The 25759-nt window shown below is 34.7% G+C and overlaps 1 protein-coding gene and 1 non-coding gene across 2 annotated transcripts in view; one reads left to right on the top strand and one right to left on the bottom strand.

Annotated features, from left to right (window-relative positions):
* Positions 1 to 25759, top strand: part of LOC126020221 (netrin receptor DCC-like) — a 223320-nt gene that overhangs the window by 183824 nt on the left and 13737 nt on the right. The window contains exons 11-12 of the mRNA XM_049781675.1: positions 2493 to 2525; positions 19549 to 19614. Of these exons, the coding sequence (XP_049637632.1) occupies positions 2493 to 2525; positions 19549 to 19614 (99 nt within the window). The remainder of the gene's footprint in view (positions 1 to 2492; positions 2526 to 19548; positions 19615 to 25759) is intronic.
* On the bottom strand, positions 20216 to 20323 carry LOC126021697 (U6 spliceosomal RNA). The gene has a single exon (XR_007500188.1). It is a non-coding gene; the product is annotated as a U6 spliceosomal RNA (small nuclear RNA).

The following is a 25759-nucleotide window of genomic DNA, read 5'->3' as shown; positions in this document are numbered from 1 at the left end:
ATTGACATGAGTTTGGTATTCTTTTCTTTCTTTATATTGTTCCAAATAGTTCTGAGGACCTGTGCTCAGTCTTAACACCACAAAACAATCCATCAACTGACAACAAAAAAGAACTATGAAAAGTTAATTATTCACTCTTTCTACAGGAAATAAGGAAGAAAGGAAGTTGCATTCTTAACTATGGAAAATGTAGTTACCAATTAAAATCATTGTCCTTCCACTGTCTAATACTGCAATGAAACAATCAGAAACTATTGGTCTTCTATGGAAATAAAAATCAAATAAATACTACCTTACATAATTAGTTTAAAAATATTCCATAAGATAACTTGGTGAAATTAACAGAATATATTGCATATTTTCATATCTTCAAAATATTATAACTTCGTAAAACTTAGAATATTAATATAACAATGCTTGTGCATATACTATTTCTATAGTAATTCAGAATTCAAAGTCAACTACATGCTAAGATATCTTTTATAGCTTCTAGTTCTCAATAATTTTTATTTTGAAATAGTTTAGGAAGGTCACAAGTAAAATTACAGTCATAAATAAAACCTTTAGGTTCTAATTCTGGATCCATTTGACCTGCATCAGAAAGAAAAATAAAACCTGAACAAAGATGGGAGCTAGTTAAAGATGGAAAAAAGGTGTAATATTAACATATGGAAGGATTGCACAAAATTATGCATAAACTCAAATGGGTTTACTCTAGGGAATGACTGAATGTTCTAATTGCTAAGTTTTGCAAATATTTGAACAAGAGAGAATTTTCCCCTTAGAGGTAAGTGTTTTGACTCCGCAGCCAAGTCAGTTGTCTACCCCATTTATGCTGACCATTCTATTTCAAAATAAAAGATGCTGTGAGGTGGCTGGAGAGATGGTATGGAGGTAGGGCATTTGCTTTGCATGTAGAAGGGTGGTGGTTTGAATCCCGACATCCCATATAGTACCCTGAGCCTGCCAGGGGCGATTTCTGAGCATAGAGCCAGCAGTAACCCCTGAGCGCTGCCAGGTGTGCCCCCCTCCCCGCCCAAAAAAAGGTGCTGTGAAGAATCTTTAATTTAAAAATTCTCTTTCTTGATAGAACATTCATAAACTATGTGGATCAGAAAAGGCTTCTAAAAATCAGCATCATTATTTCAGTAGTATTTGGGAGTGGAGGCAGCCATCATCTCTGGTAGTGCTCAGAGCTTACACCTGGTTGTGTGCTTAGGGAACACTCTTAGCATTGTTCTGGGGGGTCATATTCTATCCTGGATATCAAACAGGGTCACTGCATGCAAGGCAAGTGCCTTAAACTTATACTATTTCTTCTACCCCAGAATATTTAAACTCTATACATTAATTGACATTAGAAAATGATTGTATTTCTTAATTTAGAGAAAAAAAAAACACTTCTTGCAAGACATTTGCTTAAAGTTATTTGTGGCATATAATAAGATAATAGGCTAGATTGCAAACTATTGCACATGTGAATACTATTTCATTTTTCTGTGTGTGAGTTTAATTCAGACAATGAAGGAATCAAACTGGCAAAGATAGAACAGTGTGAAAAGCTTGAGAACAACTAAATGAATTAAATATCCCCGAGACACTCAAAGTACAAATAAAAACAAGATAAGCAAAAATTCTAATTAATAAAGACTTACAATATGTATTGATCAAAATACCATAGCACAATTTTCAGAAAAGTAATGATATAATTACCTCCTGTGACCAGAAAAAGATAGTGCAGTTTTTCTTGCAGACTTCTGACTCTGGTTCCATCTGTGCTCTTGCATAAGGTCCTCGGGTATTGCCAAGAGTAATCCTGAGCACAGAAGGAAGAGTGCCCTGAACACCAAAAATGGTCCACCTGACCTCTTCATATAAAAAGGGGGTGGGGAGATTTACCTCCTAATATAGTCATATGTGTTTAATGATAAAATGTGAAACATTATAAAAAGTTTAGATGCTATTTTAGATTATAAGTTACTTTGAAGAACATTATAAATAAAAAAAATATTTAAAAATATTATAACACATAATTTGAAAATCTCAAGAATTTTCTTCACAACTTCTAAATATGTATCAATTTAAATTAAACCAGACTTAAGCTGTCTTATTATTTTACAATACTGAGGTGAGAATTGGTTCACTTGTTTAAAAAAGTTTGACTACAAGAAAAGATTAATTTATTTTAAATATATGAATGATAATCTTTGGTAATCACAAGTACTTTTTGCTGTTCATTTTATTTGTAATTAAACTTATGTGATGATTCTTCTAAGTTCATGTTTAAAGGACTGTGAAGCCACTTTTAGAACATATTTATATAAAATTCGTTTTTCATTTCTTTCCTCTGAGTATTTATATAATGATTATGTTGACCTTGATTTCTTATCAATTTTCATTTCAATCTTACTATAAAGTTATCTGTTAATTGTGGTGTCAGCTTTCTTGATGGAAAATGTCAAAGGTTGATCATGTTATTTTCCCCCCCACAGTGGAACATCCTGACAAAATGGCTAATGATCAAGGTAAGTAGTAGAATCTGTGCTTTCCTCCCCACCCCATTCCCAGTTCCCACTTATTTGAATCAATCTTCTCAGTTAGAAATGTCCGTCATTATTTTCTATTCCTCTCTTCACCTGGGCCATACACCTGATAAAATAGACACTCGCCTGATAATTAATCTTGTTAATGAAGTTCTGCTTGGCTGAGGCTGTGACTCTGATAGGAAAGATGTAAATTTTCTTGAAAGGAAATTGTTTTGTCTCTATTCTAAAGGACCAATTAAAATGTCAAGCTTCTTTGTATGAAATAAATTTTTAGTCTCTGTCTGCACTTCTGAATAATTCACATTAAGTATAATTAAGCTCAGCATAATTTTCAAGCTGTTCTTGCACTCTTTCCTGAGCTATGGATTAAAGTTCTGTAGCTCTACAGAGGAGAAAAAATATAAATCATACGTGTGTTTTCTTTACAACGAGCTTCTTTTAATAAATAAAAACAAAGCTAAATCAACTTTTTAGGGCGCTACTATTTTTCGTTTTGAAGCCAGAAAGCTTTCATTTCATGAATCAGATGCTGATTTGACTTACCCTCTCCCATTATTTTCCTAAAAACTTGTTTGTGTAGAAAATGATGTCTTAAAAATAACTTGTTTGTAGAGAGAAACAGGACTGGTTCTTACACAAAGGAAAATGGTGATAAATAAGTTAGCTCAAAGATAGATATGAAAATACTGTTACATGATTTTGAGATGGATAAATTAGGATTCTATTATTTTTATACCAAGGATAACTAATAGGATTCTAAAGGAGAAAAAATGATAGCTTATGTGCTTTATTTTTTCCAAATATATTGCTTTTTAACAAGGTAGAGTTTGAAAACACTGTGATATTTGTTGTGTCAGCATCTCAAGCATTGAATATCCTTAGTCAGCAGAATGAACCTACTTGTACATATCATATCTCATAAGGCACCAGATTGTAAAATTGAGGCAACATTCTTTTTGAGGTGAATGCATTTTAGGTTTTGATAAATATTAGACATGAATTTGCTTACTAATAACAGAAGGTTGCACACATTAGTAGTGTGTGTGTGTTCAGGTTCAAATGATCCTTACACTTTAACTCTGCTTATGAAACCATATTATAAAATATCCAATGGAGTTCCTAAAACTTAGCATTTTCATGAATCACTCCGTGCTACTGCTTGTTTTCCCTTGAAATACTTCCATCTGATCAATACCTTTAAAATAATAATAATAATTGTAAAATTATTGATGAATAATTTTCAGTTAGAATATATTTACTAGGGAAATAAAATACCAGTGGTTGGGGCCGGAGAGGTAGCACTAGAGGTAAGATGTCTGCCGTGCAAGCGCTAGACAAGGAAGGACCGCAGTTCGATCCCCCAGTCCCATATGGTCCCCTCAAGCCAGGGGCAATTTCTGAGCACTTAGCCAGGGGTAATTCCTGAGCATCAAACAGGTGTAGCCCAAAAATATAAAAAAAAAAAAAACCAGTGGTAGCCAATTCCAAAGCTGAGGTGATTAATTAGTAGAAATTATTATTTCAATTGGTAAATAATTGAAACCTCTCATCTTATTATTGTAAATGCGTTGGGAACTTACGTAAGCAGATTAACTCCAAATTTTAAAATTATGTTTAAGAAAAAGTTACATAAGAAGGAACAACAACAAAAATTTAAACAAACCAGATTACATTGTATGCTATCGGATACATAGTGATAGCAAATCAAGTTTCCAAGTTTCTCAATAAATTTCCAACTGTGTAATGAATCTCTGATTCTTTTTAAAAATTTTCTTTTATTATTTTTGTTTGGTTTGGTTTGGTTTGGTTTTTTGGTTTTTGGGTCACATCCGGCAGCGCTCAGGGGTTACACCTGGCCCCATGCTAAGAAGTTGCTCCTGGCAGGCTCAGGGGACCGTATGAGTTGCCGGAGTTGGAACCACCGACCTTCCGCATGCAAGGCAAACGCTTTACCTCCATGCTATCTCTCCTTTCCCCTTTTGTTATTTTTTTTAACTTAACCATTTTAGTTAATTAACTTTGAAGTTACTAAAATGTATTTTATAATACATTCCTTTTATAAAAGAAAAAATATTCCCTATTTTCTCTATTATTATCTTCATGGGGATTATACTTTGATTTACCATCAATAGTAAAAAAATATAAAATTCTTCGATTTTATTATAAAAAAATGAAATTCCCAAGAATTGCCAGTGTTTGAATCAATTTATTTTTTTCTATGACTAATCCTTTTATTCATTTCATACTATTGAGATGAATGTATGTATGTCTATTTTGTGACTTATTCAGTCACAGCTAGTTTAAAGATGGTCAGATAAAATTCTGTATTTTGCATCAAACTTAAATCACTTGTAAAATTGAGGACAGATAACATAATTTGGTGCTTTGAATAAAATTTCTACATCCTTAAAAAAGAAAAGTATATAAAATTTACTGCCCATAAAAAGCTCTTTGCAAACAAAATCAATCTTCTGAGTTAATGACATATATAAGAAAAATAACAGATTAAAGATTCCTCTGAGCTTGATGAAAATAATAGAAAAAGACTGCTTCAATTGTTCTCATTCTCAGTCCATAGCAATCCAGTTGAATATGTTTATGGTGCCCACAGTTAGAGTAATTTGCCTCTTCCCATGGCAAAATGATCCTACTGTTACATTTATGACAGGAGCTGAATTTCTGTCAAGAGACAATTCCCTCTGAGTCAAAAAAAAAAAAAAATGGTTGGCACATTGGGCCAGACTTAAGCTTGCAAAGATGAATCCTAAACAGAAAACCAGGAGGTTGCATTTGGCTTCTGTGAAAAGAAGTGAGAAAAAATGTTAATTGTTTTTAAAAAAACAAGTACCTTTATAGACTCATGTCACATTTACTTTTTCTGGGAATCTAGTATCTTACCTGAAAAGCCAAAGTGTGAAAACAGAAAGTCAATTACATCGGAATCAGTTGCAATTGGGAAAAATATTTTCTTCTGCAAAATAAAATGGTTTTGGCAATGTGAAGATGAAAAATTCCATAGAACTCTTTCCTCTATGGAATGAGAATGGAAAACTTTAACAACTGATCACTCTAGAAGTTTCTTAACTCGACTCAAATGCTCTCCTCTATCTTGCAGTTCCTTATCACTTGTACTTTGTACTGATTAATTCTCTAGTCATTTCCAGGCATAAGTGGCCAGTGAGTTGGATAGTAATCATGAGATTTAGAGATTAACCTCAGACTAATATCTTGCAAGATCAGGTAGAATAGATTGACTACAATCATTAGGAAATTGTGTGGCCTGTATGAAGTTGATGCAGAGGGCATAGCAATGCTCTACTTTCCATTTTACTTCCTTTTTATTTTATGAATTTTGGTACATACTATTTACTTGCTTATGTCTATGTGAGTAAGTGTAATGGTTAAAAGAACCACTTTTAAAATCTTGCCACCAGTCACTTAATATGTATTAATGCACTTAATCCTCCTACCACTACTGAGAGATACTGTTTTTGCCTCTGTTTTTATGGTGAAGAAACTGAAGTTCAGACTGTTTGATTTGACTATAGTCATAAGCCAGTAAACCATGAGCAGTCATGATTCCAATCCAGACCACCAGGTTCTATAACATATATACTTATCAAGTATACTTATCACCTATGTTACATATATGCACACATAGCCATCAGACTTATTTGGCACAGCACTCTAGTGCTACATTTAAAGTTTGTAATATGAACATTTTCTCAATGTTGTTTTTTTCCCTTTCACTTCTAAAAACAAAGGAACAAAAATTTATCTTTCATCGAGCACTATCTTCATAGAAATTTGTGTGACCAACAAGGTTGATTATGCTAGTTTAATTCATTATTTTAAGAAACATAAGGAGATGACTTTTCCACTGCTTATCATGGGTGACAAGTAAATAGAGTTAATTTTCCCACACTTCTTTCCAGAAGTCTCTAATCAAAATCCAGCACTATTTGTTGGGAGTTTTCTTCCTGACTTGCATCTAGTCAGTCACTCACTACCTTGATATTTTCATCCACATCACAGAGAGAACAAACTTAACCCTATTATTTTCTAAAGATAAAAATCTCATAAGATCAGGACCTCACCCTTATGAACTCATTGAACTATTAATTACCAACCCCCTATCCCTACACAGATACTTGGTGTGGTAGGACTTCAAGGAATGAAAATTTGTAGAGAACAATTAAGCTTAAGGCATACACATTGCAAACTGACATTGCTTTCTATCTTCACTTACATTGTTTATTTTCTCTGTCAGGTGAAGAAGTAGGGAGGAATTTTTGTCCAAAGTCACACAAATGTACTTGTGGGCATAGTTGGCACCCATACACATTTTTAATTGCCAGAATGTAGCTTGCTGCTATACTTAAGAAAAAATTGCCTTAATTTCTGCATAAAGTTATTGTAAAGCTTTTAGAGACAGGACATTGACAGATTTTTTTTTTTAAGAAATGAATGGAAAGTAGGGAAAGAAAGGGAATCTTGGAGATGTTTAGAGTGAGCTGGCCCAAGAATTAGGGGGAGCCCTCTCTAAATCACTGCACTGAGTTTTTATCTGACCTGGTTCCTCTGCTGCAAATTGTGGGCAGGCCCATCATTTCCGGTCTGCTCTATTGCTTTGCTAGTTCGAACTCCTGGGACTTTGCGAACTTATTATCTCCTCAACCCCTTGTGAAGCACTGTAGTAAGAAACCTGGTTTAGGAACATTATTTCCATTGACATCATTTCCAGCGAACTTCGATTCTGGATTCTGAGTCAGCAGTAGGGTTAAAGGGAGGGGAGAGACTTCGCTTATTGCATAAACCTGCCCTGTATGCCCTCGTTCAACCTCTCCCCTCCTTACCCCAACTCCTGCGTGACTCAATTCTTCCTGTTTGCAATGTTAAACCTCCAGTGTATCTCCATTTCAGTGCTTCGAACAAGTCATTTGAGTCCCAAGGACTCACAGCAAGACTTAAACCCACCCATCTGCTCTCCAGACTGAAGAGAAAAGTGATCTATAGGAGGCCAAGGAAGGAGACTAACTCCGCTTAACCTTTGTATAAATTATTGAAATGTCCTGCTTTCCCTGGCACAAGCTTTGTTAAGGTTCTGCTTGTGTAAGGCAGAACCATTAAGTTCATCTAGTTTAAAGGTCTTTGTCTTTCCTCAATAGGGCATTCAGGCAAAGTACTTAACACCACACCTGCTATTTTACACCTGAGCAGTTTTAATCTCATGAATAAACAGAATGTTAATTGTTTCCAGTTTCAGGGAAATAGGGTTTTTCAAGGCAGTCTAGTCAAGCTTGGAGTTTAGTTAATGTAATCCAGACTTTATGGGGACTGGATTACAGCCGCCAGGCTGCTGTTGAAAAAATGGAAACCTTTATCACCTTTTGATGGCAGCAGTTTAATTAAAAATTAAAACCTCTTTTGACTATTATCATGTATAATTTTAGCTCACTTTAGTTATCAATTGCTAGCTACACCTCCTTAAAAAAACTGTTCTCATTTGTCCTTTACCTGAGTTCAGTTTTTGTACTCCTACAAATTATGGCTATGGTGAAAAAAATTATGGTTATGGTGAAAAGCAGAGGTAAAAAAATGAGTAATGTGATTTTAATAAATTGTTTTAGTGCTTATCATTCCCAGCAAACAGCCAAGCCAATGCCTAAGGAGGTCTTCAGGCGTTTTGATAGGTAACTCTGAAAGGAAAAAAAGTAGTACTCCAGAAATGATGTGATTCAGACTTTCTCAGACCTTGGAAGAGGTAGATATCATTGTCTTTACCTTTTGTCAAGGGACCAGATAAAGGACAGTGGCTAAAGCTTTGCATGCTGTAGATCCCTGGAAACCCCCGATGTTCTGGGGGCATCCAGGAATAATGATTTCAGAGTAAGATCTGAGCACAGCTGAGCGTGCCTTCCCCAAATTATTTGTAATCATTTATTATATATTTTAGAGGCCACACCCTTGCTTGAAAACACACAGGACATTTGTGAAGAGTGCTGCAGACCTCTTAAACAAGATATTTATTTGTAAGACAAATTGAGTTGCCCAGTGTCCTTTTGTGGTGATCAGGTGTCAAATACCATGTTTTCAATTTTATTTCCTTCCACTTCTACAAGCTCTAGGCTCCTCTATCTGTGCTCACGTTTCTTTCTAAAATATAGATGGTTCACTATGACTTCCATAATGAAAGTCAGTTTTGGAAGTTAACTCTCAAAATCTTGCTATTTAACTCCAACTTCCTTTCCCACCCTCAAGATTAATATATCTTACACAAACATTATATTCCTGTAATAAAAATCACAAATAACTCTAGAAAAAACTTGTATACTCTTTATATTTTCACTTTAACATCATGCTCTGATTTGTTCTTTACTAAACTTACTGATACTTTCTGTTTTCATGAAATGAAGTCCTCATCCTTCTGTTGTTGCCCTTTTTTTTGGGGGGTGGGGGCACACCAAGAAATACACATGTGTTACTCCTGACTCTACCCTCAGGAATTATTCTTGTTGGGGCTCAGGGGACTGTGTGGGAATGCTGGGGATCAAACCTGGGTTGGTTCCACACTTGGCAGCCTCTTTGATATTGCTATCAGATATCCTCTCTGATATCCAATCTGATATTGCTTCTTCCTGAGGGAATATCCTTTTATACACCCTCAACAATTCTAATCTGTTCCAAGAATTCTTTCTTTCCTATCCAGTCTTTTATTCTTCATCATGACCACAGTGCTCAATATATTTCTTATGATGTGTGATGTTGTCTATTTCTAATGATTTTCCACTTATATCCCCACCATCAGGTTATAAATTCCTTGATGGCAGGGGATCAGCCTGATTAACATTGTGCTCTTCACAACCCTACACCCCTAGATTCTGATTTAGAACCTCTTAAAATTGCCCAATATGTGTTTGTTGAACTGAATTATAGGATAGATTTCAGAAAAATTCACAGTATAAACTGCAAAGATAAACTATACTATCAAACCAAAAGTCTGTGTTGGAGAGCCCCCAAATAATAGTGCTCATGGCTATAAATACTATGTGCTTGACATCCTGAAAGTAGTTTAAAAGATGTAAGCACTTTTTCAACACAGAATAAGGACCTTTATTATTGACTTCAGAAATTAAAGCCAAACAGAAAAATAAGTTCTCCATGACGGTGATTGCATTTGTAGATCATGCTGTGACCTCCTGTGTTTCTTTCTCCTTGTATAGAAATTTCATCCACTTGCATTTCACATTTCAGAATTTCAATTCTGAGTACATAAAGTAAAAAAAAAAACAAAAACAAAAACTAATCTCTGTTGATGAATTTGTAAAATTTTGAATGTGCCAATGAGAAAGATTCAGAGTCTTGTTTTTTGGCATGCAGCTATGTATCTTAGCACTGTGCTGGATATTCAAACATAAGAAAGAAGATTAGTTCCCTGGATCTATCTTTAAGAAATCCACAATATTGTGGTAAAAGGATATAAATTTTACTGGTTTGACATGAAAGACACAAAATACACCATCAGGTTGTACCCTCTATTTACAAATGAGATTTCAAGTGGAAGTTCAGAAGGGGCTGCAGTAGAAGAAACTTCTAAAATCCTATGACCTGACTTAAATTCTTCTTTTATAACCTGAAATTAAACTTTTATTCAGAGAAATCCTAAAGTGGGAAAATCAAAAGGTGAAGAAGGTCCTTTGTAGGTAGCTTGTCATGGGGCAGGGGCAGGAGTTAAAACAGGGAGGAGACGACTTCAATGATGAAAATTGTGGCAGTCAATTTGGATGAGTACTAGATGTTGAAAGGAGGAAAGGGTAAGTATGATATACTTTTAGTATTTAACTTAAAATTAAATTTAAAGTTGATTAAAGGAAAAGGGAAACATGCTTGCCATAAAGGGATTCTGGAGATGCTATATTTAAATAAATTTTTTTTAAAAATAAAATTTTAAAATCTTTTTTTAAAACATCAGTTAAAATAAGAAGCAGCTCCAAGAACATACTTCTCACTTTTCATTTTAGCACTCATCTGAAAGATGTTCTTTTAAAATAAATAAAATTAAGTTTTCAATAATCAACATTAAAATATGAACTAGAGCATATTGAACATAGACTTTTTGCTTGATTTATATTCATTTAATGGTGTCTGCTCAAATGAATATTATTGCAAAGGTTACCTTGTCCTTAATAATCTGTAAATGGTAACATAGCTCAATACCTAAGCATGGAAATGGGAAATATTTTTATGTGTTTACTTGCAGTACCATAGAGGTCAGTGTCCACAACGTTAAAGCCAAGATATGAATGTTTAAAAGAATTTAATGTTTTCACAGTTATCATTGATGCTTAAGCACTATTTATTAATAAAATCATGTTTTCTACTTTTAAAAAAAAATAAGAAGCAGCTCAAACAGTAAGGATTATAGGCTGTATGCAGGGAACAACTAGGATACCAGCTTGCAGAGAATGCACTGTGATAATGAGATAAATTCATGACAGGAGCTTTGTATTTCTCTCTATTATAAAACAGCAGTACTCGGGCTTTCCTGCTTTCCAACCCATTAAGTGCCTACAGTCTACACTGGTTACCTGACTGTTCCCTGGATCTCAAGACTAAACCTCATTCAGTCTTAGCTGTAGATGCTTATCATTTCTCATCTGGGTGTATTGTGGGAAAAGAGGAAAGAATGACTTGGACCAGAAATAGTAATAGTCTTAGCATGGGTCATCTTAGAGTTTTCCTAGCTTCATTTGTCGACTTCTTCTCAGCCTTTTTTGAAGTGAGTCCTTCACTTGGCTCTGTGCTCCTGTGTAGCTACAGAATGAATTATTACCTTTCCCTCCAAAGTCTTTTTTGCTTTGTATGTTCCATTGAACCAGGAACAATTGCCTTCAGTCATACTAACACTGCTATATCTTCAATTTTATATATCTAGAAAATTCTCTAACTTCTGACCAACTTCCTCACTTCTCCGTATATTACTTATTCACTCACCCACAAATAGTAAGATCATCATCAGAGTCAGAGAGATTTGACTCCTCTAAATTAATATATTAGTCTTTCTGAGCCACTGTTTACTCTTTGATAAAAATAGAGATAATAATATTTATCTCATAAATCTGAAATTAGTTTTATTCAATTCGTGAAATGAACTATTTAATTAATTGACACTTTATACTTCACCAGAAAAATCCTTCTAATTTACTTATGTAATTGAGCCACTGATATGCATCACTGGATCTTTATTTACATTAATTCCAGATTTGATAAAACATATAGGGATTTATGTCATTTTATCACTGTCCTTTTACTCTTTCTCAAATCACCCTTTTTCACTACCTGATACATTTCTACTCTTTTAATTCTTATTTCAAATTTACTTCCTAATAAGCCTTTTTTTTCTTCTAGGTAGAAACAGTCAGTTATCCCATTTTACTAATGTGTCACCTACTTAGAAGTATTTGAATTACAATAATAATAATTATTATTCACTTAACATTTCCCCCTCTATGTCTCACTTGTATGAGCCTTACAATCAACATTTTATGTCCCAAGTGCTTAGAATATTGGACCCACACAGCACATCTGTTGACTATATAGAAAATTAACAGATGGAAAGATTTTCACTTTCCAACACTGTCTTTATTAACATATATTAGTGCTATAGGCAGCAGAGTGCTCACATTCTAGTGTTTTCATATAGTAGCTACAGATTCTAGATATTCACTGAGAAAAGATGTATTTAAAGGATTGGAATCTAAAATCAAGCTAAGATGTCATTTAAAACCAGGAATTAAAGGTTCATTTATTTAATTGTTCATGTCTAAGAAAATGTATTACCATTTTCTCCAGAATTTTCTTAATTAATACCTGGGTCCTAGTATCCTCTTTCTTTCTTTAAAAGTCCTAATTTTCATAATTGCCAAATCATTCTATTAAAGAACATTTATGTATAAAATTATAATCTTAGATTTTTAGAATAATTGTTAGATCTGTCTAAATACAAGGGTTATTCCTGAATCTAAGCTCAGGAATAACTCCTGGCAGGCTCAGATCACATGGAGTGCCAGAGATGGAACCCAGATCAGCTGCATGCAACGCAAATACCCTACCCACTGTGTATCACTCTGGCCCCTAAGATTGAGTCTTAAAAACTGAATTTTATGTTTATAAGACAAGCAAACATTCTATAACTCCCTTCAAAAACCTGCTTGTAACACAGAAGGAAAGACAGACAATTGTGTATTTGTTTGTGTACTATGTCTGAATTAGAGAGATCATTAAATAGTTCTAAAAATTCCTATTTCTACAAATTATTGCTCTTCCACCACCCGCAAGTGCCACATTTAAATGAGATTGTTTAAAAAGAAAATGGAAGGCAAGAATGATTTATTGAACATCAAGTGTCAAATATTGTAGAATTGTGAGCACTTCTTTTTTTTATAAAGCATTTTATCTTCTATATTTCTTAGTCAAAAGGTTTTCATGTTTACTTGAGTACATGTGTTGAACCTTAGGAAATTTTGAGGAGGTAATTTTGAGGAGGTTATTTCTTTTCTCATGATGTATGTTTAAAATAGCATTTGCACGAATGTAACTTCACTCCCTGGTTCTAAGATGTCCTGATGTCTCTGATCAAATAAACATATTATCAAATGTATGATAAATTAATCTCTTAGCTACATTCTTCAGCCTATGAAAACTAATCTGCTTTAAATGTATATCAATATGATCTGTGTATTGAACTATGAAACTGTTTTTCAAGTGCTATTAATAGATTATTTATCTACTGATACAAAAGACATCAAATCAATATAATTTCCATTACTACCCTCAAAACTATTTTCACTGAACCAATTCTAGTATCAAAAAGCTATTTATCTCAGTGCTCTGTATTCTTGGTAGATGTATTCTGAATATTTATTAAATAACCAGTTTGTACATTTGATTTAAATTATGGGTCATATGGCTTCTCTTGAGATTTTCTTATATGAGTACAATTCTGGAATAACTCTTTTATCCACAATTGGAGAAGATGGGTTAAAAATAGAACTACCATATCCAGTTTTATCTACATCCTCTACAGTTTAATTTGGGGGGGAAGGTTCGGGCCACACCCATTTGATGCTCAGGGGTTACTCCTGGCTAAGCGTTCAGAAATTGCCCCTGGCTTGGGGGGACCATATGGGACGCCTTGGCTAGCACTCGCAAGGCAGACACCTTACCTCTAGCGCCACCTCGCCGGCCCCTACAGTTTAATTTTTAACTTACTCATAGTCAACTTATAAACATTAGGAAAAACATAAACTTAAAAAAAAACAGAGTCTGGTACTGAATTCAGAATTGAGTGAATCTCTGGCAGGTGCTGAAAGATCTATATTAGGAATTGTTTTCCAATATCCATCTGTGAGAAATATGGGAATATAATATAAACCTTATTTTTTTTTGCATTTTACTCATACCTCATTAAAATATAGGAATGATATTTTAAGTTATATGCAAGAACATAATCAATAGAAAATAACTTGTATATAAATAATAGTTTGACAGAAGAAATTCTAACTACTCTAATCATGATTCAATCATTGAAAAATCAGCTTCACGGGGCCGGCGAGGTGGTGCTAGAGGTAAGGTGTCTGCCTTGCAAGCGCTAGCCAAGGAAGGACTGCAGTTCTATCCCCCGGCGTCCCATATGGTCCCCCCAAGCCAGGGGCAATTTCTGAGTGCTTAGCCAGGAGTAACCCCTGAGCATCAAATGGGTGTGGCCCAAAAACCAAAAAAAAAAATCAGCTTCACTTTGGGAACTATCAAATAATATTTATGTGGCCACTCTCATTATACCAATTCCTGTTACCTCTATTTTTCCTCAATTCAGAAACTGAGAGCCAGAAAAAGAATGGAAACTAGTAGGTTTTTTGAGAGTGTGTGTGTATATATATATATACACAAGAGGATGGCCAAGAGGATGAAAATAAGATCATTCTGAAATACTAACTTTAAGAAATATTGAATAACAAACCATAAAAAAATGACTTTCTGTATATAAAGTTTTTAAAAATGCAAGCCATGTTTTCTATTAAATGAAGTTAAAATGTCTGTTATCAATCTACTCAAAGAGCCTTAAATTTTAAAATAAAACTATTTAAATGAACTATGAAACACTGTACTATTTAGAGTTAATCATAAGAGACTAAGGAAATAGGACCCATATACAATGATGTGCCAGGACCCAGATTTAATCTCTGGTACCACATGGCATATTTTTTTCCTAGCTACACCATGTTCCCATCACTGAAGTACTAGGGATTATACTATTGAAACTCCCAGTCCAGAAATGAAAAGGTCACAAGGGATAACCTTGGGACTCAGAGCACTGCTTGAGATTTCCCAATAAATAAAGTTTATCATGATCTTATTTATTTTATTTATCTTTCTGAAACTTTTAGTTTTAAACATAAGTTAATTTTTTCTTTCATTATCAAAACTTTGTAGATTATTATTTATTTTGGGTTGAAATTATCTGGCTGAATTTTTTGGCTGGATAAATAATGCATCAAATGATGCCTTTCTAGTTTTTTATTCTTTATTTCAACCTCAGTTTATGCTATTAAAAATCGCATCCAGAATAATGTAAAATTTGATATGTTGTCTTCATATGGTAGATTTTGATTACTATATTCATATAAAATTAAGAGGTTATTAATTTTATAAACATACCCTTTTCCGAATTCTATTTTGTCATGTTAAGCTTCATTTGAATGAAATACCCTGCATACATTGAAATTTATTTCATTAAATCTATAAAAGTGACACATTTTCAAGCACTCATTTACTTCATTTAAAATTGAAAAATATTTTTATTTATTTCATACTTTAGTTAATGCTGACTACAAGTAGAACAAGCCTCAGAGTACATAAATTGCCTAAGGACAGGGAGGGGTCACTCCTCAACACATAGCCAGAAATAGCCCTGAGCACTGCTAGATATGGCCTGCAAATCTCACAAAATAAAGGATAGAATTGTGATATATATATATATATTTATATATGCATACATATACACATATATATAATGACAAAGGTTTACATAACATGAAAGTAATTAATATATTTTAAGATTAGTATAATTGGGATCTCTGACTAAAGTGATACATTGTATTTTACTTGTATGGGACTCTTAATATTTCTAGAGAAGCAATAAATATTTTTAAATAAATATAAATATAATTTTATTGTATTAGGTCAATTATTTATTCTTAAAAGTTTTTTTTTCTTTCTTTTATTTTTTTTCTTTCTTTTTTTTGTTTTTTGAGCCACATCAGGTGACACTCAGGGATTACCCCTGGTTATGCACTCAGAAATCGCTCCTGGCTTGGGGGACCATATGGGACGCCGGGGGATCAAACCACTGTCTGTCCTAGGCTAGCGCAAACAAGGCAGATGCCTTACCGCTTGCACCAGTGCTCTGGCCCCTATTCTTAAAGTTTTTAATTCAGAGTAAATTAAAAACCCTTTGTTTTAATCCAAAGTTAAGTATAAGCAGGCCGTTATGGGATCTGGAAATGATACTCTATCTCTACCTATCATGACAGGTTCTATATCTAATATATTTTAATAATGTCCATCCCTCAGGATCGAGAGTTCTAACTTAGATACAGCAGCACTGAGTACATTTCACATGCAGTTATTTCCGGTTTTAAACTCCATTAATAAAAGGAAGACCTTTGGGATAGGATGTAGTTTTATCTTTCATTAATTTACTTTCCTTTCAATCACCTTCCAGAGTCTAATTAGTTCTCTATTTCTCCAAATTAGTGCTTATGAAATTAACTAAGTTAATTAAGCACATTCACTATTTGCTTCACAGCAAAGAAAGAAACATCCTTAGCAATGTTTTGACAGGCCCAAACAGTGTCATTTCCTCTCCTCCTCAATCTCCTGTGTCTCCTATTGGACAAGTTCTTGGTTGTTGGTTCTTCCTTCCTCCCCAAAAGTGGAATTATGGTTTCATTGAGGAGTACTTAGTGCAACTTAAAAGTCACATTTTAGAAGATAGGAATATAATAGCACATACAATAAAAAATATAAGTCCTGGGCCCGGAGAGATAGCACAGCGGCGTTTGCCTTACAAGCAGCAGATCGAGGACCAACGGTGGTTGATTTGAATCCCGGTGTCCCATATGGTCCCCCGAGCCTGCCAGGAGCTATTTCTAAGCAGACTGCCAGGAGTAACCCCTGAGCACCCCCTGGTGTGGCCCAAAAACAAACAAACAATATATATAAGTCCGGTGACTTTAGATCCTCCTCTTCATCAATATCCTTGAAATGAAGTTTGTTCTTTTTAGTGGACTAGTGAAGTTTGTTTCTTTTACTGGACTCTAATTACCATAAATCTAATCTTGTTTGTTGATGATATCAAGTTTTAAAGTACTCTCTGATGGGTTTGTTATGCTTTAATTAATTTTCTTTGGTTGAATCAGTGATAACCAACAGGAAGTTTACCAGTGTCAGTCCTCTGAATTGTGTGCATGGAATGCACAAGTTTTAATTACCTTCTCCTATTTAGAAAGGATTTCCAGAATTCCTTTATCTTACCCAGAATTCTAGTCTTATATAAAATCTGGTTTTCTCTGATCAAAATTCACCAAATCAAGAACCTCCCTAATGTTATAGGTACTTACTTTAGCTTTATCAAGAGCTTTAAATCTAAATAATACATGAATGAGTTGTACTGGTGAGCTTGTTTTCGCATCTGCTAACAAACTACCTTGGAAATTGAAAAACTTCATTAAAAAGTCATTTGTCAGGATGTTATAAGAAAAGGAAAATTCTCCACAGGGTAGCTTCCTAATTTTCAGTCAATACAGGATTACTCCCAACAGGAACCATTTATTGCTTACTAGCCTAAGTGATGGGGCTCTTAGTTTCTCTTTTGGCTGACTGCTTTGCAATCTAGTTGCTTTTAGATGTTGGAAAATCATCTTGATATTCTTGCAGAAATCTGTCTCACTTCAATACTACCTACATTGATCTCACAGTGCCCCACAGGCAAAACTTATCTTCTTTACAGTGAAACCCATATATTTTCTCAGAATTTGTTCTTATTTCAATTATTTCTCCTTCTATTTTTTCCTTAGTGCTATATATGTGCAGACCTAAGACCTTCCATGCTAGTCCTCACCCTTCTTATACCATAATCATTGACCAGAAATGTGCTTATTTAAAATGAAAACAGATTATGATATGCTATTTTATGCTGAAAAAAGAAAAGGCTGAGTTTGATTCAATTTATTGTTCTAATCTGAAAGGACATCTTATCTTAAGCTATGGTTGGTAATAAAAGCATTTTTAAAAAATTCTGTATCTTATAATCTAGTAACAAGATTTAAGTTAGTTCTGGGGCCGGAGAGATAGCATGGAATTAAGGTGTTTGCCTTGCATGCAGAAGGTCGGTGGTTTGAATCCCGGTATCCCATATGGTCCCCTGAGCCTGCAAGGAGCGATTTCTGAGCGTAGGGTCAGGAGTGGCCCCTGAGCACTGCCAGGTGTGACCCAAAAACCACACACACACACACAAAAAAAAGAGATTTAAGTTAGTTCTTTGGTAAACTAAAAAAGCTATTTGGTAAATAAAATGGCGTAGGTTAATGAAATCTTTAGTAACAAGAATGATAGGATGTCACAAAAACAAGACTTAAATAATTTCTTTCTAAGGAAGAAAATTAAAACATCTATATATGAAAATGCAACTAAATCTTTGTAGCTAATTACCTCAGTTGCCTTCCTCTATATTATTGATAACTAACATTACCCAGAAACTGCATCCAGAAATGACCCTCAGCAGGGAATAAAACAGAGAACTTATTCTATTCTTATATATGTTTATACACAAATTTAATGCTTAAAGTCTTTTCTATATATGATTTAATTAATAGATATTCTAGAATTTACATTCTAATCAAATAATTACAGTTCTACAAATGTATCAAAAGAAAAGGTATCACCTGTGATGAAATGCCATTAGTTACAGTTAGATAAGAGAATAATTATTTCTGGTTAATGTCTGGCTCAATTATCTTAAATACTTCTTTACAACTGTTGAACACCTAATTGAAGACAGTGTTTCAAACAATGTGATAGTTGGTTTGAAACCATCTTTCTTTCTTGGAATCTTTATTAGCAGTACTCAGACCATGTGGTACATGAGTAGCCTTGCCATTCTCTACTTCATGTCTAATACCTCATCCCTACGTGTCTATGTGACATGTCACACAAAACTAGTCAAAGCTCAGTTATAAGATAAAATGTTCTGTCTCCATGTAGAAGCATAATGATCATTTTCCCCCAAAGCCATATCAGATAAGCAGTATTGTAGGCAGGACCTCTTGCAACATACAGGATATTGACACGCTCTAGAAAATTACCGACACTACTCCATTCAGAGATGCTTAGGGAAGTGATATTGAAACTCATACTGCTGTGATTTTTGGTTATGTACCACTGAAAAGAACTGGATGAAAACAAGAGAAGAAAACAGCTTTTCTGAATGGAATTGGACTTAGATTCAGACACCCTAACTTTTCTTTCAATTTTTTTCTCACATATAGACTCATGTTTTTCATTAAGTATAATGGTATGGCATTAGTATATCATTATTTATATATCTGTTTATTTTGGGTCATTTCTGCTGTGCTCAGGGATTAGACTTAGCTCTGTGCTCAAGGATCTTAGAGAAGGTCTTAGAGACTATAAGGAGACTTAGAGATTGAACCCTTCACATGGGATGCTAGGGTTCAAACTAAAGATAGCCACATGCAAGGAAATACCCTATCTGCTGTATTATAACTCTGGCCCTTCTCCTCCCAGATATTTTTAAGGACAAAATAATCCAGCCAATTCTTTGTCTACTTTATAAAATGCATTGTTTGTGTCTTTTATTGTTTTCTTTGTGTTTTCAAATTGTGCATTCACTAAGATTATGTTGTATTATTTCAATAAACAGGTCGTCATGGGGATGGAGGTTATTGGCCCGTTGACACTAATTTGATTGATCGAAGCACTCTCAATGGTATGTATGCAAATTTGCTTCTATTGAATTACTTATGTTAATATAATGGTTAATTTTAGTACCTGTGAGGCAAATTTGCTCTTGGGTCCAAATGGCAAGAACCAAGGACAAAGGATTTTGGTAAGGATAAAAGAAACTAAGATAATGATATACCTGTAGCAAATTTCACAAGGAGGTGAGGTTGATAATTACTGACAACTTCTTAAGAGAGAGTCATAAAAATGCTAACAATGCCCATGCTGGCCAGCCCAGTAAATCTCCATCCACCCAGGCAATTGCTAGAACCCCAAGAATTATCTTCTGCTTATTTATAAGTTTTATTATTGTATGATCTAAAACAATGAGAGGTAAACAAACTACTTTCAGATTAGTGCCCTAAAGATTAAAAAATTTCATCACTTAAGTTGCATGAGACCCTTTGCAAATATAGTTCATCCTTCTTAGTTACCAACTGAGCCTCTGTGGAAAAATTGTATAAGGTCTAAGACCTAACTTACATCAGTAAGGAGAAAAAAGGCATTAGTGCTCAGACTACTCATAAATTTTCACAAATGGTGAGCACTAAGGTCTATTTGTAACACACTATATGGATTTTTTTTCTTTTTATATGGAATGCTTCACGAATTCGCGTGTCATCCTTGCGCAGAGGCCATCCTAATCTTCTCTGTATCATTCCGATTTTTAGTATACGTGCTACCGAAGCGAACACTATATGGATTTTCTTATTGAGAAGTGAAGTGATTTCTGCTATAGATATTAAAGATAATATGGCAGTAACCCTAGGTAAATTTAGGAGTACAATAAACCCCTTCTTACCTGAATTGCTGAATAGTTTTCAAATGTATGAGGTTCAAATCAGGCAAATGGCAATTTCCATCATTGTTATAATGGATAAAGAAATAATTCTTTCTAAAATGTTAGAAAGCTTGATTTAGGTTTTATATTTATCACATAAAATACATTAGTAAGGCTTCCATCCATTATGAACATTATTGTTGGTAAGTACTTGAAGTTATCAGTAAATAATTGACCACACAACTATACACAATATATATATATATTCTCCATTGTGAATACGATAGCTGGAATTCTGGCTAAGCAAATTTGCTAAAATCATGCATTTTGAAGGTTTTTTTTTTTGCAGTGTAAACTCTGGTACTTAATGAGGGTACAAATATGGCTAAAAGAATTTCTATATTTGTTGCACTCCTGGGTCTTGGATCCAGTAAGAATCCTATGCATAAAGAGACTAACATAACTGTCTCTCATCGTTATTCCTCTCATCAGGCCATGATCCAATGTGAACTCTATTGGCTGTTTTAGAGGTTGGAGTTCTCAGTAAAGAACTTTTCATATTCACTGTCCTCAAAAAATCTTTCTTCAAAGCTGAAGAAGTACAAAGTCTGGCTAAAAGACATCCCACATTTGCTAAACTGATAGGTCTTTCTCCACTAAGAATTAGATGATGTTCAGTGAAGAGTTTCAAGTAAAGAATTTTTCCACATTCAAAGCAGTTGCAGAGCCTTACTAAAGAGTGAACTCTCAGGGGTTCTAGAGACTAGAGCGTCAAGTAAAGAAACTACAACGTTTAGTACACTCATATGACCTTTGTCATGTGTGAATTCTCTGATGTTTACTGAAGTGGGATTTCTTGTTAAATTATTTTCCTTGTTCATAACATTCATGCTCCTGAATGAATTCTTAGTGCTGAATGAAGCTAAAGCTATTCCACAAGAATATTCTACACTCTCCACACTCACAGGACTTTTCTCCAATGTGAACTTACCAACGATCTCTGAGGCTGTAAATTTTGCTCACAGGTTTTCCATATTCATTTCATCTTTTCTTTGCCACACACCATCTTCTCTAGGGGAATTTTATGGTGATGGAGATGACTGCATTGGTCATTTAGGTCTTTCACTCATTAGTCCATAAGTAATGAGCATTCCCCAGTGTATTGCTACCCAGCACTCATTTTTCCTATCCGATTTACCCCTGTGGTCTGATGCTGGAAGAATATTGAGCTAGCACCAAAATCCTTTTCACCATTTCCACAGGAAGTAGACAACACAGACAAAATAAATTTTCAGTCGTTAACAAATGGGACTTAATCCACATTGTTTTGGAAGCATTTCTCTGCAGTGTGCTTACTGCTCCTGTTGAGGTTTGTCACTGACAAAGAGTTGTTTTTCGCTTACCCCAGTCTACAGTGTTTCTGCTCAACATGCATCTCTGCAGTCTGAGCCACGCACCTCAACAGAAGTGAATCTTCTGTGGAGACTTATCTGCTGTGAGTTTTGTGAACAGTGGCAGTTAGTTATTTTAAAGAAATGTTCTGCATAGATGGTGCCTGCTCAACCTCAGCTTCACACTTTCAAATTAAAGAGATTATAACTCTAAGTGGTCCAGCCTTACTTTGTAACACAGGTATAACTGAGTTTCATTATGTAGAGCAACATGCACAGCTATATCTGCAAAGGTCAGTCCGTCTTCTCCTTTATTCCATTGTGAGACAGGACCCCTATCTTAGGGCACAGAGATGGAACACATGACACTTAGCCTCAAATATTAATCAGCATGGCAGTTATTAATTGAGTTTAGAGGATGAGTGGGGCCTGGGCCCAGTGATCCATGACACTAGGCCCAAACTTGCCATCAAGCCTTAGAGCTGCTTAGAGAGTGACAGCACTTCCTCCAGCCTGCTCTGACTGGCTCCAGAACTGATTCCCACATGACACACCAAACATAGGAGATTTCACATGTTATTTATATATCAAATGTTTCCAAGCATCGAACTGGTTTAGATTGACTATCTAAGGCAGTTGAATTTTATAAATTGAATGTATTGGGATATTTTCCCTAGAGACTGTTTACTTTTCAAAATTCCTCCTACACCTTCTTGCTATTATTTCTCACTGATGATTAGATATTTATTTATGTTCATCCTAATAGAGCATTCATCTGCTGCTTTGAAGATGACCAGATGAGGTAATAGCTAGAACCATATGGAGAAAGCAGATTGGAGTTGGAGCTGTTGTTAAAAGTTAGTCTTCAATTATTCTGAAGCTGAAAATATCAAAGAATGAAATAATATTATCCAAACTCCTAAAGGACTGATATGTGTGTACATAAGCACATCTTTAGCTATAGATATATGTATGCTTTTATGTTCCTCTTAATAGGATTTTAAAATTTTGGTTTAGGGGCAGAGCCATAGTACAGCAGATAAGGTGCTTGCCTTGCTCATGGCCAGCCTGGGTTTGATCCCTGATACACAAATGGTCCCTTGAACCCTGCCAGCAGTGATCCCTGAACAGAGTCAGGAAGTAACCCTTGAGCATCAAGTGTGGACTAAAAATCCAAATAAATAAATGAATAAACAAATAAATAGCAAATATTTGGTTTAATAAAGCAAGTTTTATATAATCAAACACATGTCACCATATATACTCACATTCAATTTTAATTTTTAAATACCATGTAATTGAAATCTCTTTTTTTCTTTATTTAAACATCTTGATTACAAATATGATTGTGATTAGGTTTCAGTCATGTAAAGAACACCCCCTTCACCAGTGCAACATTCCCACCACCAATGTCCCAAATCTCCCTCCATCCCACCCCACCCCCACATGTACTCCAGACAGCCTTTCCAGTTCCCTCATTCATTCACATGATTATGGTAGTTCTCTGTGTAGTTATTTCTATAACTGCACTCACCACTCTTTGTGGTGAGCTTCATGAAGTGAGCTGGAAGTTCCAGCCCTCCTCTCATTGTCTCTGAGGATTGTTGCAAAAATGACTTTTATTTTTCTTAAAACCCATAGATGAGCGAGACTATTCTGCGTCTCTCTCTCTCCCTCTGACTTATTTCACTCAGCATGATAGATTCCATGTACATCCATGTATAGGAAAATTTCATGACTTCACCTCTCCTGATGGCTGCATAATATTCCATTGTGTATATGTACCACAGTTTCTTTAGCCATTCATCTGTTGAAGGGCATCTTGGTTGTTTCCAGAGCTTGGCTATTGTGAATAGTGCTGCAATAAATATAGGTGTGAGAAAGGGGTTTTTGTGTTGTATTCTTGTGTTCTTAGGGTATATTCCTAGGAGTGGAATAGCTGGGTCGAATGGGAGCTCAATTTCCAGATTTTGGAGGAATCTCCATATCGTTTTCCATAGAGGTTGGACTAGATGGCATTCACACCAGCAGTGGATAAGAGTTCCTTTCTCTCCACATCGCCATCAGCACTGATTGTTCTCATTCTTTGTGATATATGCCAATCTCTGTGGTGTGAGATGGTATCTCATCGTTGTTTTGATTTGCATCTCCCTGATGATTAGTGATGAGGAGCATTTTTTCATGTGCCTTTTGGCAATTGAAATCTCTTTTAGAGCTCAGGCTTTTCATGTGATTTCCCCCTATTTCTTCCATTCTCTACTATGGCATAACTAATATCCCATACATGGCATTTATTAAATATGAGTGTGTAGATATTATGACATCTTTATAATTTATGCATTTATTATACGATATATTCTACTGCAATTTTCATTGATGCATAATTTTTATATTTATCCATATGCATGTATAGCTCACCTTCACATACTTTTGCACCTATGTAATATTCAATTCTGTAGAACTGACTCAGTATATGGATATAATTTTGTTAGGTTTTTAGAAGAAACTGAGTTACTAAACAGATAAATAATTACTGGGCTGATCTTTTTTAAAAACAATAATCTATATAAACATTAAAATTGTATGCCTTGTATGCAGAAGGATGTAGTTCAAATTCGGCATCTCATATGGTCCCCCATGCCTACCAGGAGCAATTTCTGAGTGTAGAGCCAAGTGTGACCCCTAAGCGCTCCTGGGTGTGACCCAAACCCCCCCCCCAAAATTAAAATTGTATTTAAAATGTTTTTTGTTGAATCAGAAATTCGAAAAATTTATGTGAGCTAAGTTATGATTTCTTACCACTGTGATAATCTAGTGTATGAACCTCTCCATAGGAGGCTTGTGCATTCATGAAGAAGACCAGATGCTTCAAACACTCAGAGTTTCTTTGATTCTGGTTATATGATGAACATGCATCAAATGTAGATTTACATTTTCTATTAGCTGGACATAACCTCTTTTGTTCTTAGTAAATTTTACTTAACCCAACAGACACATACAATTTCTAATAGTTAAACTTCTAAGTATATTGCAATGAAGTCTATCTAACATGATATCCAAGACTTTTATATATCTCTATATGTATGTCTCTAAGGTTCTATTTTTCCAGATTGGTGCAAATGTCACAACTCTCCAGTCTGTTACACAGATTTTCTTCTCTTATTATATGACATGACTTTCTTGTGTAGGTATTTTTGTTTTAAATACCTATTATTCTTAGCTCCTGACTGACCATTTCTAGACTTCAGTATATGTAAGAGACAATTTGGGGAGATAGACCACATTAGGAGGATGAGAAGAAAGTCTGGGAATTAAAAATAGACTAATGGTTTATTTTGTTAAATGGGTAGATAGTACTCACCCCCAAAAACATTACATTTACTTTTTTTATTCCTTTAAATTTTATCCAGTTTAAGTAATATCCAAGCATACTTAATGCATTCAAGCTCTTAAGAACTGTTACTAAGTCCTCATTGAATGTGGGGCCCTTGCTCGAGCTGTGGGCATAGATTGAAAAATGTGAAAAACAAACCACTGCAAAAGCAATCCTACAAGTAGTGAAAATTTCTTCTTTGTGGATAAGCATGGAAATACACTCCAGAAATATAAAAAGAGAGAGAAAAATCTTAGGGATGTGATGAACATTAAGGGAAGTTGTTGAGGCAGTATTGAAAACCTGTCATATGCAATACCCTGAGAAAAAAGTTCTAGGCCTGGACCCATGCAAGGAATGAACATTGTCCTCTCAGAATTGTCCTCAGAATGATCATCCTGCAGAGTTAATTTTGAGATATTTTTTCTATAGGGAATTACAAATTGGAATTCTTTTCTGGTTGAAGGTGTGACTATGCCCTGACATATATATATATATGAATGATAGTGCTGTAGTGCTGTTTGGAGAAAAAGAGTACTAGAAAATTAAAGTGGGAGTTGGTATGGGTACTTGGAAGCAATAATTG

The sequence above is a fragment of the Suncus etruscus genome, chromosome 10 (assembly GCF_024139225.1).
Source record: "Suncus etruscus isolate mSunEtr1 chromosome 10, mSunEtr1.pri.cur, whole genome shotgun sequence".
NCBI classification, from domain to species: Eukaryota; Metazoa; Chordata; class Mammalia; order Eulipotyphla; family Soricidae; genus Suncus; species Suncus etruscus.
Note: the sequence above shows the minus strand (reverse complement) of the source record. Positions and strands in the feature narration are given on the sequence as shown.